This window comes from Polypterus senegalus, chromosome 10, assembly GCF_016835505.1.
Source record: "Polypterus senegalus isolate Bchr_013 chromosome 10, ASM1683550v1, whole genome shotgun sequence".
NCBI classification, from domain to species: domain Eukaryota; kingdom Metazoa; phylum Chordata; class Cladistia; order Polypteriformes; family Polypteridae; genus Polypterus; species Polypterus senegalus.
Window position 1 is genome coordinate 1,437,856 of NC_053163.1, and position 12,551 is coordinate 1,450,406.

A 12,551-nucleotide genomic window follows, 5' to 3' on the forward strand; every position below is an offset into this window, starting at 1 on the left:
TTGGTCTCCAGAATCTGCTGATACTGAGTGGAATCCATGCGTCCCTCAACTTTGACAAGATTCCCATGCTCCTGCACTGGCCACACAGCCCCACAGCATGATGGAACCACCACCATATTTTACTGTAGGTAGCAGGTGTTTTTCTTGGAATGCTGTGTTCTATTTCCTCCATGCATAACACCCCTTGTTATGCCCAAATAACTCAATTTTAGTTTCATCAGTCCACAGCACCTTATTCCAAAATGAAGCTGGCTTGTCCAAATGTGCTTGAGCATACCTCAAGCGGCTCTGTTTGTGCTGTGGGCGGAGAAAAGGCTTCCTCTGCATCACTCTCGCATACAGCATCTTCTTGTGTAAAGTGCGCCGAATGGTTGAACAGATGCACAGTGACTCCATCTGCTGCAAGATGATGTTGTAGGTCTTTGGTGCTGGTCTGTGGGTTGACTCTGACTGTTCTCACCATTCGTCGCTTCTGTCTATCCGAAATCTTTCTTGGTCTGCCACTTGAGCCTTAACTTGAACTGAGCCTGTGGTCTTCCATTTCCTCAATATGTTCCTAACTGTGGAAACAGACAGCTTAAATCTCTGGGACAGCTTTCTGTATCCTTCCCCTAATCCATGATGGTGAACAATCTTTGTCTTCAGGTCATTTGAGAGTTGTTTTGCTAAGAGTAGTTGCTACTCTTCAGAGAAAATTAAAGGAGGAGGGAAACTTACAATTGACCCCCTTAAATACTCTTTCTCATTATAGGATTCACCTGTGTATGCAGGTCAGGGGTCACTCAGCTTACCAAGCCAATTTGAGTTCCAATAATTAGTTCTAAAAGTTTTGGAATCAATAAAATGACAATGGTGCCCAAATTTATGCACCTGCCTGATTTTGTTTGAACAATTATTGCACACTTTCTGTAAATCCAATAAACTTCATTTCACTTCTCAAATAACACTGTGTGTGTCTCCTATATGATATATTTAACTGACATTTTTTATCGTAATAACCAATGATTTATACAGGAAAATAATGACTATTAACAAGGTTGCCCAAACTTTTGCATCCCACTGTAAATCCCTTTTGTTTTATCTTGGTAGAGTAATATATGTATTGCTCTACTTTCCCCTATTGTATTATTAAATATGTAGCCTTAGAATACCTAATCTCACAGACTTACCACTGTTTATAAGATATTATTTTATATAACTTATCCCCACCTTCCCTTCTATATCTATAACCTCAGGCAATTAGATGTAGTAAAAAGACAAGCAGGAGTTAAGTTACACATAAAATAATGTATTACTGATAATATTCATAAATAATAACAAAATGCAAAGTACATTTGAATATTGGCAACCATACAACCTGATAAAATGGTGATGTGTAATTCAGGTGGCACACAGACTTGCAGTTACTTAAAATGTCTCTAGTTAAGGCATCGTTGGTTCTCAGCTTTCAGCCACATGTCTGTTCAATATGGCTGCTGAGCTGTGCTTTTCAATGTGTTGTCTTCATCATTTCAGGTTAGCAAGAGAGATGCTTCTTCCATCATATGTTGGTTAGAGAGAGAGATGCTTCTTCATCATATGTGGGTCAGTCAGAGAGAGAATGTGGTTGAGCAAGTACATTTATAGATGTTCTCTCCAATTCCTAGAACCAATAGGACATCATGGTACTTAAAGGCCTCTGAGACAAGCCAATTCCAAACAGCCATATCTCAGACCAATGAGAGAAATAGTACATTTAACACCTCAACCCCCCCAAGACCATATGTTAAGCTAACCTGGCTTTGTGTGGGAGATCAAACTGGTTTAAGACACATCCCCCCAAATCCTGTCATAAAATTACAAAGAGACAGTCGTAAAAAGGGGGATGGGGGAAGGCAAACATGAATACCTCTCACCACTTGGTTTGCCTAAATTATAAATAAAGACATACAAAACATGTATCAAGTTATATGTAAAATCTCACATCACAACACCTTTCTAAAGCTTTGATTGTTCACAGGCCTAAATAATTGTGAAATGGCAGAAGTTTGGAACCGTCTGAGTAGCCAAAAAGATGGGCCTTAGTCAGGAACTTGATCAAGAACCCAAAAGTCACTGTAACAAAGATTCTGGAGTCCTCAGCTAAGATGGGAGAACTTGCCAGAAGGATGAATATCTCAGCAGTACTCTATCAGTCATGTGTTTATGGTACAGTTGCCAGACAGAAGCCACTCTTGAGTAAAATGCATATGACAGCCTGCTTGGAGTTTGCCAATTGGAATTTAAAACAACAACAACAACATTTATTTATATAGCACATTTTCATACAAAAAGTAGCTCAAAGTGCTTTACATAATAAAGAATAGAAAAATAAAAGACACAGTAAGAAAATAAAATAAGTCAATATTAAGTAACATAGAATAAGAGTAAGGTCCAATGGCCAGGGGGGACAGAAAAAACAAAAAAACTCCAGACGGCTGGAGAAAAAATAAAATCTGTAGGATTCCAGACCATTAGACTGCCCAGTCTAATGGAAATCTAAAAACATGAGGGAAAAGATTCTGTGGTCTGATGAGTCAATAATTGAACTTTTTGAGCAGAACTCCTAGCACTATATCTGGCTAAGACCAGGCACTGCATATCAACTGTCTAATGCAATCCCTACTGTGAAGTATCGTAGTGGCAGCATCATGCTATGGGATGTTCCTCAGTAGCAGGTATAGGGAGACTGTTCAGAATTAAGGGAAGGATGAATGCAGCCAACTGCAGAGAGGTCCTTAAAGAAAAACTGCACCAGAGTGCACATAACCACAGACTGGGGTGATATTTCACATTTCAGCACGACAATGACCTGAAGCACACAGCCAAAACAACACTGGTGTGGCTTCAGGACAAGCCTCTGGGTGTCCTTGAGTGGCTCAGCCAAAGCCCAGACTTTTAAACCCCATAGAACATCATAAGAGAAACCTGAGGAAGGCCATTTACAGATACTTTTCATCCAATTTAATGAAGCTTGAGAGGATCTGCCAAATAGAATATGACAAACTACCCAAATCCAAGTGTGCAAAGCTTGTAGGACTTACCCAGGAAGACTCAAAGCTGCAATTTATGCCAACGTATCTTCTACAAATTACTGAAGCTAAATACTTACATGAATGAGAATTTTCAGTTTTTAATATTTATCATATTTACAAACCCTTCTTATAAAATGTTTCACTTTATCATTAGGGATTATTGAGTGTTGATTATAGTGCAAAAATGGCAAATGTATCCATTTAAAAGTAAATCTGCAACACAATAAAGTGCAGGAATTAGAGAGGTCTGAATACTTTCTGAATCCACTGTACAGTATATGCATACAGTATATGAATTGCTGGGTGGATGACTGAGATTACTGGACACCCATCCACTAATTTCAATGACGGGAAACGCTGGTATTCTTTTGTAGGTGTTTTTCTATATTTCTTTTGTGGTAATTAGTATAATTTTTTTATTTCAACATTATTTTAATTGCATCGTTGTTAAAATGGGAGGATGTTGCCATCTCGGATTTGGAAGAAAAATATAGTACTTTTAGCTTGCAAATGTTATTCTTTTTTCTTTGTTGGCAACTTCTGTTTATTCTTTGATTTTGCAAAGTGAAATTGGGTTTACCCTTCCATCCAGACTTCTCCCAGATTTGGCTTCTCTGTGAATTTTCAGAAATATAATTTGTAACTACACACCTTTGTTCTGTTTACCTGCATTTCCAGTTGGAGTTTTTAGAAGGACTGCAAAGTTGCTACTGATTTGGTGCTCGATCCAAAAAGCAAATGAAGATTACCTCTTACTTTTTTTCCCTGAAAATAAAAAGGAAAGGAAATGCTCAGGCTGTGGTTGCATTGATTTTAATGCCGTGTGATGGCCAAATACCACATTTCTTGCTGAGCAGATTATTATTTTTTAACTTATATAATGAAATGAGGTGAGGTCAGTGCTGTGTTACAACTCTTGTGAATTTGGATAACAAATTTATCCCTCAATTGTCCTACTGGGACCATTCACTGGGAAGGGGATTTATGTCATATTTTTCACTAGGAAGCTCATATTTCTCTTCACTAATGAACACAATGTTAAACCTTATTCATTGTGCTTACAGCTTTCTTGAACACTGGGAAAGCAAGCTGCCTTACTATCTGAGCTCTACAGGCAAAGGTTTAAGATTTTTTTGATGTAATTTTTCTCCACAGTTTAAGCGGACATATATGATCTGGTGTGCCTTACTATCATTTTTACCATTACATTGTTCACTCTTGGGCCGTCTGCATTGCCTGTAGCTGGCATAATCCTCCTTGAACCTGGGACATGGATAGTCTTGAAACCGAGATGGATTAGGTTGAATGACGACACAGCACAGCAAGAGGCTGGTGCAAAATTGTGCATAGTGCTTTTATTAAAACAATCCAAACAGTGTCCAATGAAAATTAAAGTGCAGTGCAAAATCATCATAAATAAATAATCCATCCATAAAAACCAGTGCAGGTGAATATGCTAAAAATCAAATAAATAGCAAGAAGTATTTCATTAAAACCAAGGCTAAAAGCAAAAGACAGAATCGCTGTCCTGGCCACTATCAGTCAGTGTCCTTTGGGATGCGCATAGCCCGGCTTCATCTTCACTACTGTCTTGGGGTCAAGTAGTTCCCTATGAGCCCCTTCTTGACTCTAGTCCAAGCCAACATCCCTTGGCATCCTCTGAGACACAGTGAACCTGGCTCCACTTTCCCTGTCAGCTTGGCGTTCACTGGATCTCTTATAGCCCCAATTCCTCCTATTATCCACTGTGCCGCAAGAGCAGTCCAATCTACCCCTTGAGTGCCCCTCGCGCTACTGTAACGCAAAGTTTCCCCAGACTGCTTTGCTGCCTTCTCACACTCACTAGCTTCCACTCAATTCTGTTCTCTCTTTCTTTCTCTTTTCCCAATTTCCTTTTTCCATTCTCCTATGGGTGCGGTGTCTTAATTGCAACCAACCGAGTGCCTCTGTGAAGCAGCTGACCTAATCAAATAATCACCTTGCTGTCCACACCGAAACACCCTGCGGATGCCCAAAACTGCACCAGTGCACACCCGTGCGGAGCCTGAGCGCACTGTTTTTATTATAAAACTACACACTGCCACAGACCCCAGATGTGTTTTATCACAACCTTTTTTATTATACAAACATGCTGTTTCTTTTTAGGCAATTACTTAAATAATGGGTAGAACAGGATGAGGCATTAATGCACCTTTATTTTAGAAACACGTGCTGACTTTGATCCAGACCTGAATGGCTTGATTATGAAAAGTAAACTTCTTTATTTAAATGCACAACTCTGTGTTTTCAATAGAAAATATTTATTAGTGAGGGCAATTGGTTTGACAGAATGATGGGCATCACAAACAAATAATTGAAGCAATTTTACAACAAAAAGGAATGCATAAAAATATATTAAAAAACAATTACAAGCATACCCACATAAAAGCCATGCCCAAAATAAGACTCACATTTTTAATTAATTCATGTTATAAGTTAAAACATTGAAAGTTTGTGAGAGTTACAGGAAAGCATGGGCTTTGAGGGCAAGAAGGACAATGTTAAGGGGTCCTAAAGGCAGTATCATATTTACATCTTGAAACAACTCTCATTAAGTTTTACATGGAAGGTATGTCACATTTAAGGACTGCATTTACTAAAATCCCCCCACTGGAGCTGTCACCACAAGACAATTCACAGTGTATGACTAATTACGAGGTTGCTTCCAGTTTTCAGATTGAATCCATGATACACATTGAGTTGCATATTAATACAAGCGTCAGAGAGATTTTGGCAGCTATTCAGTATGAACAGTGCTGAAATATGAACAGAACAAAGTTGCCAGGCACCTTAAAGAAATTTGGTCACAGTTAATTCAGTTCACTTGGATGCAGCATGGCCATCACCATCAACTGGGCCAGTGGATTACTGGGTGGCCTGCCCACTGATTTCAATAGAAGAGGACACTGGTACCCTTGTACTGTAGGTTCTGGTCCAGATTGTTTTTGTAATGTTCAGTATACCATTTTTATATTCTTATTACAATATTTAAATTACACCTTTATCAAATTAAAAGCATACTTCCAGCTGAAACTTGTAAGCAAAGTGAAGTATTTTCTTCTTGGAAATGTTCATCACTTTGTCTTACTTGGTAACTTTTATTTATACTTTGCCATGGATGCCTCTTTTAGTTTCACTAAGCAAAATGAAGTTACAGCAGTTTTCCTTAGATTATAGTGTATTTTTTTCTAAGCTTCTTAGATGTAAATCTTTCCTTCCTATAGTAAATGCAAGCATGTCATTACATATCACAGAATTTGTATGTTTACTGCTGGTGTTAAACACCTTTATTATAAAGGAACATTGGAGTTTGACTGACTGACTGTGTGCTTGCATCATGATGAGTGCCTTAATAAGGAGAGCATATTCAGTCAAGAATTTATAGCACAAGAAAAAAAGTCCTATCTGGTCAGTAAATTATATGTACACCCCTGTACTGATAATCATTTGTAACAACAGTCTAAACATGGAGAAGATTGTGGTGGTCTGACTTGTCAGTGCTTGGCCTTTTCAAAATATTCGTTCCATTTACCGTAATTTCTCAGGGATTGTTTTCTTCCTGTGTTTATTTTTTGAGAGTACTTCTGGTTTTGTATCAAATCATTCAAAATAGAGAAAGGTTAAATAGATTATTAAAAAGGAAAAAATTTGGATATTTTACTTTTAATATACATAACATATAGGACTTTACTGTTTTTACGTGTGTGTTCATTGAATATCCATGTTATAAACACAAGATGTGGGTATGCTGTCCTAGAATCACAAATCTAAAAGCACTCATATGACAATGATGTCAGAATTAGAGACGTGTCATATTATTGCAGATAAGTTCATAATCACAATTTACAGTAGATATAAATATTACAACTCAATAAATATTTGTCTGAAATTTGCCATATATAACTAAAAATACCCTGAACTTAGGCATCTAATGCCTTAAAACATACAATGAATGGATAATAAAAAAACAAATAATTTACCATATTTCGTAGTGGTGCATAGTACTGGTAGAAATTTGTCAGGAAGGAGAAGTTTTCATATATCATTTTTATCGCAGTTTAGCACATTACGTGTCGCAAAAAGGACACGTGTTACAGTGGCAAGGTGGGGAGTGGGCATTCTGTCACTTTCTGACACAATGCCTCATACGCAACATGTTTCATATACCCATCTCCATCTGCACACACCATCATTCTTTCCTACAGGAGTAAAGTATGGGTGGTGGGTCTCGGCTTCGTTTTAGCATTTCACTAAACAAAACATTACTTTTAATTAGTAATCTAGCTAGTGGATAAATCAGTATTGTTGAGACCTTTGAAACCTCATAAATTGTCAAGGGCCCAAAGTAATAATGCATTTAGTAAGCATAGCCCTTCAGATGGCTTTATTTATTCTTTAACCTGATTAATTTCTAGCACACTCAAGATTGCAACATGCAGGACCCCTTAACATTTTTGCTGCCCTATCACATATTTTCAATAATTCACTTATCACGATAAAATACAAAGAGATGAGTTCAAGATTCATGGTATCTTATGTTGTGTGGTTTCTTCTCAACCTTAAAATATATCATCTAGTTTCTTAAATAACTCCACACTCTCAGGTCCTCATAATCCAAATCAGTGTTACAGGGGTTGAAGCTCATTCAGCAAGCATTTGGCACACAGAGCAGGAACTGGCCGTGGATGAGACTCCAGTACATTGCAGGATCTATTCACTCTTACTCACCAAAATTAGCTTAACAGACCTGTTTTGGAGAGGTCAAATTATTGAACCTGGAGAGAAGACGGTGCAGACAAAGGGAGAATACTCAAACTGCACAGTGTGTGAGAATTTGAACCCACAGCAGCACTCTGCTACTGTGGCACCTTTTTTTGTAGTTTATATTTACATTTATTTATTATTTACTTAGCTGATATTTTATCCACACTAGTTATGAATTACAAGTGTGTATATTCCTTTATTTCTGTAATGGACAATCTTAAGAAATTTACTCTTGATCTCAGAGTGAATTAGTGGACAGAAATGTTAGATTTAAAAGTGAAAGAGGCTATATTGCCCTATGTTCTGTAGTCTATTGGCATCTTAAGGGTTTGCCTTTCGCCAAATGACCCCATTTTTCACCCTCTCATGGCAGATTTATCTTTGAAAAGAATATTTTAACTGTTGGTAGCTTCCTAGTTGTACTTTTAGAAGTCTTTCATAGCTTGTGGAGTTTGGAAACAGAAAGTAAAGACTCGGTCCTGTGCAAGACTGATGAGCACAAGAGCAGCTACAGATGGGTTAAATGGGAGCTGAACTTTTCTATTTTTAATATGGCAACAGGTGCTCGCACTGAGGGAATGAGCATGTTGCAGTATGGGGAATCGGGACTTTTCCAGAGCAGCTCCATATCCCCCACCTCCTTATTCTGTTGCCTTTCACATCAGCGTTCAGCACCACATGTTTTTAGGGAAGCAAGCTGGAAGAGAAGTAAATAAATCCTTTTCCAGGATAGGAGTAAGGTCCTTGTTATATAAAAGCCATTAAAGGACCTCCTGTCGAGCCAATTCTTCAGTCTGCTGCTTCTCCCTACACCAGCAAAAACACCCACCCCCATCCAAGGATCTGAGCAGAAGAAAAAGAAAAGAAGAAAGGAAAAGAGGCAGAACCGCCAGCAGCCAGAGCCATGTGGGGATAATGAGTTTCCAGAGCTGTGCCTGCCTCTGAATACTGATCGAGCCCAGGAGTGGCCACTGAGACACAGCCTTTAGTTCTTTTCGCCTTTCTTTACCTTTGTAGCTTTGTGACAGTAAACCTTCCTGCATCTGTCATAATCAAAGGACAGAGGGGCACACACTCCTCATTTCCGGCCTTCCCTTATGCGCACGGAAGGGCACTTGTTTACTGGTGGCGTGGAACACGAAGCCCCATGTCCTAGCTCAGCATCCGAGAGGCATGCTTTCCTCTTGAATTCGATCCTGGGAGTCTTTGTGAGTATCCTTTTATATTAATGACACAGCTTTCTCAAGGTGATTAAGTCCAGCAGGGGAATGGCTTGATTTTCGAAGGGAAACATTTTAAGCAGAATAAAGAAGGACACGGAATCCCAACAAAAGGATATCTCAACAGTTGTGTGAGGCCTAGCAGCAGTCAATCCAGTTGCAGCATTCCAACTGCCTCCAGATTGAGGGGCAAAATATTTGAGGTCACCACTTGTAGGTAATCTTTGATGTCTGGGCCAATGCTAATTTTATTGGTTATAACATTATAGTAAGATAAGCAATATTGTCTAGTGTTGTTTGCAATGCAAATCTCTTAAATTTAAGAAATAAATATTGGGTATAAACATCAGGCCTTTAATCCAATTATCATAGCCTTTTTAAAGGAATTGTGTTTAAAGAATATGTATATAAGCTATTAGAAGCATGTTTAACCATTCAGCTTGTAATGTTAGTAAAAGAAAAATTGGAGACCAGGCTATATTTCTGCACTGCTCTATCCTGTACTGTATAACATACGTAACTTGGGAGTCTGTGTACACTTTTGCATGCCTTTTGATGAGCTTAGCTTGTGGAGCCTAGCGAATTGGGGGCAGCAGTTATTGGCGTAATTAGATATGCAACATAAACAGTGCTTCAGTGAAAACATTTGATGAAGTTGGAGATCATCAGCTATTGCATTTTGTAACAAATTTTGATTGGTAGCCACCATGATGTCGTTAGGGTGCACATCAAGATCTCACATGCCTGTCTGTTCATATATAGTAGCTGAACTTCTGTGCAAGTGGAACACATACATAAGTAGTATGAGGATCTGGGGTTCCAGTCTGTGTCATGATCTGGCTTATGAATTATATTTTATCCAACTGTTCTTTGACCACTAAAAATTATTTAAGTATGCTTTTCTGGGTTTCTGAGGCCAAGGAATTTGTTATGTTCATTTTTTGCTTCCTTTGTTTTTAACATGCTAAAAAGAATTCTATTAATGTTCTCCTGTGGCCCTCTGATTTTGATTTACATCTCATGTTTCTTTGCTTTAGTTGCACGTACCCTCTTAGGCTTATTACTTACCACTCGGCTCTTTAGCTACAAGTTTGGCTACAGGTTCTGAGCTTATTTATTTAGTTATTTTCTACCTGGTTAGGACCCCTGCAAAAATTCTGAATTCTCCCTGCCACCTTCTGATTCCATTCTCTCTAAAAACTGCTGTTTCCTTGTTCAAGTAGTACAGTCTGTTTCTTAATAGTTGTAGTATCAGTGATGGGTCCAGCGGTGTGCCTTTGTGTCTCTCTATTATTATTTTTTATTATTTGGATGACACCTTTATTTAAGGCATCTTACATCATCTGAGATACAATTTTTTACATTTTTTATTTGTTTTTCAAGTTGAAGAATAGGCAGGTGAAGTGACTCGCTCATGGTCACACAGTGTCAGCACTGGGATTTGAACCCACAACCTCAAGATCTGAAGTCCATATTCCAAAGCCTTAACCTCTATAACATCAAAAAGCTGGTATGCTCATCTACCACACATTTATCAGGACCTGGAGTGCCCACGTGGTGCCCGTCTCCTTCTCTGTAACATAAGGAGTTCATGTGTTTGTTATTCCAACATAATAATATCAAGGTTTGGAGTCACCATGCTTTTTCACTAGCATCCTTTAGTGGGTGCTAATGGTATGACTTTGTACCACTGAGTAACGACAGATCATAGTTCAGTGATCAATAGTTCCAATCATTGTTGTGGAACTATGATTTAAATCACTATGAAGACAAATAAATATGCTGTGTTTGCTGTATTTGCCCAAACAGGTTTAACTTGCATTTAGATAAACTGTGACCAGATGGGGGCACTGTAGAGCAGGTTTCAGACTCACACAGTGAATTCCAGATAAAGGTTATGAAGGGTTGGTTATTAAACAACACAAGATGTGTAAGTGAGGGTGAATAGAAAGAATGTACCCAATACAATTCTGAAGAAAATGAAAAAGACTGCCCTTGCTGGGCCTTCTCTACATTTGCCTAGTCTTGCTACCAGATTGATCAACTAAAATGGTCTATCATACATCCCTGTATTCCTCAGTCTATTAGCCCCCTTTCTAGATTATCTCTTACCTTTTCTTCTTGTCTGCCTGAGGAGGTGAAGCCCCTTTTGAGCCCAGACCCAGGGGTATTTCCAGGAAGCACTTCCTGATCACATTTTCATGTAATGCCATGTTTACATACTCAGAATTTTTGAAGTTCCCAGTTCATTGAATTCATATCATTCATTTCCTGTTTGCATTTTAGGACAAAAGCAAGGCCGCAATTGATTTGCTACTTGGTCCACACAAAAGCGCAATTAAAGATAACCAATCATTTTTTAAATAAAAATAAAGAGCAAACTAAATTATTAAAAGTTTATCATATTGTTCTAAATACAGTTAAATCTTAACAACATAATTTATGGGCTGACTAGGTTAATTTTATTTTATTGACTGACATGATAGTGCAGTGTACCAAATACCAATAAAAAGGTCATCATTAACCTCACACTCAGGGAATTTGGGTAGACTGCCTGGGATTCCCAACTTGGAAGGTCCTTCAAGTAAAATTTCTTGGAAACCATTTTTCCAACCTGGTCGGTAGCCTGTGAGTGCAGCATAACAGAACTCCTACAATGACTACAACTCCCAAGAGCCTCTGCATGAGTCTGGGTCTTAACAGGCGATTACTGCTGCTGCCAGGCACTTAAAGCACTTCTATTGCAAATTTCTGACTAAGGATCTAATATCTTGCACATTAATATCTAATATCTTAGTGTCCTGTACTGGTAAAAACTTCATAGTTCTCTCAGTTCTTATATGTTTCCCAATGTATAAAAGTATTTTAGGTTATACTAAAATTCTATAAACACTATTGACGATGATCTTTATAGATGTGAGACAAGGCCCCTTTCAAGTGGAAACAACCAAAGACAAGGTCAATTATAAGACAGATCTGAAGAACTTTACAAGAACTGTATACGGAACAGTAGTGCATAAACATTAGCAGGAACAGTCTATATTAAATGGCAAGGGACCTTGTATGTGGCTGTAATATGTGTCACTGTATTGTGTGCCTTTAATTTTCTCTCTCAGTAATACTGGTTTGTATTTCCGTAAAATGCCTGTAATTTTCTCTGACAGTACTACAGTGGAACCTCGGTTCACGACCATAATTCGTTCCAAAACTCTGGTTGTAACCCGATTTGGTCGTGAACCGAAGTAATTTCCCCCATAGGATTGTATGTAAATACAATTAATCCGTTCTAGACCGTATGCACTGTATGTAAATATATATTTTTTTAAGTTTAAGTACAAATATAGTTTATTATACCATAGAATGCACTGCGTAATAGTAAACTAAATGTAAAAACATTGAATAACACTGAGAAAACCTTGAACAACAGAGAAAACTAACACTGCAAGCGTTCGCGCTATAGCCTTACGACCCACTC

At 38.2% G+C, this 12,551-nt stretch overlaps 1 protein-coding gene across 2 annotated transcripts in view; it reads left to right on the forward strand.

The window, feature by feature from the left end:
• tmcc2 (transmembrane and coiled-coil domain family 2) overlaps positions 1 to 12,551 on the forward strand; it is a 77,086-nt gene that overhangs the window by 40,087 nt on the left and 24,448 nt on the right. The window contains exon 1 of one of the 2 annotated variants that reach the window (XM_039764793.1): positions 8,698 to 9,064. The exons of the other annotated variant lie outside the window; for it this stretch is intronic. Coding sequence (XP_039620727.1) covers positions 8,954 to 9,064 — 111 coding nt within the window. The 5' untranslated portion in view covers positions 8,698 to 8,953. Of the gene's footprint in view, positions 1 to 8,697; positions 9,065 to 12,551 lie in introns of those variants that run through there. 2 annotated transcript variants of the gene reach the window in all.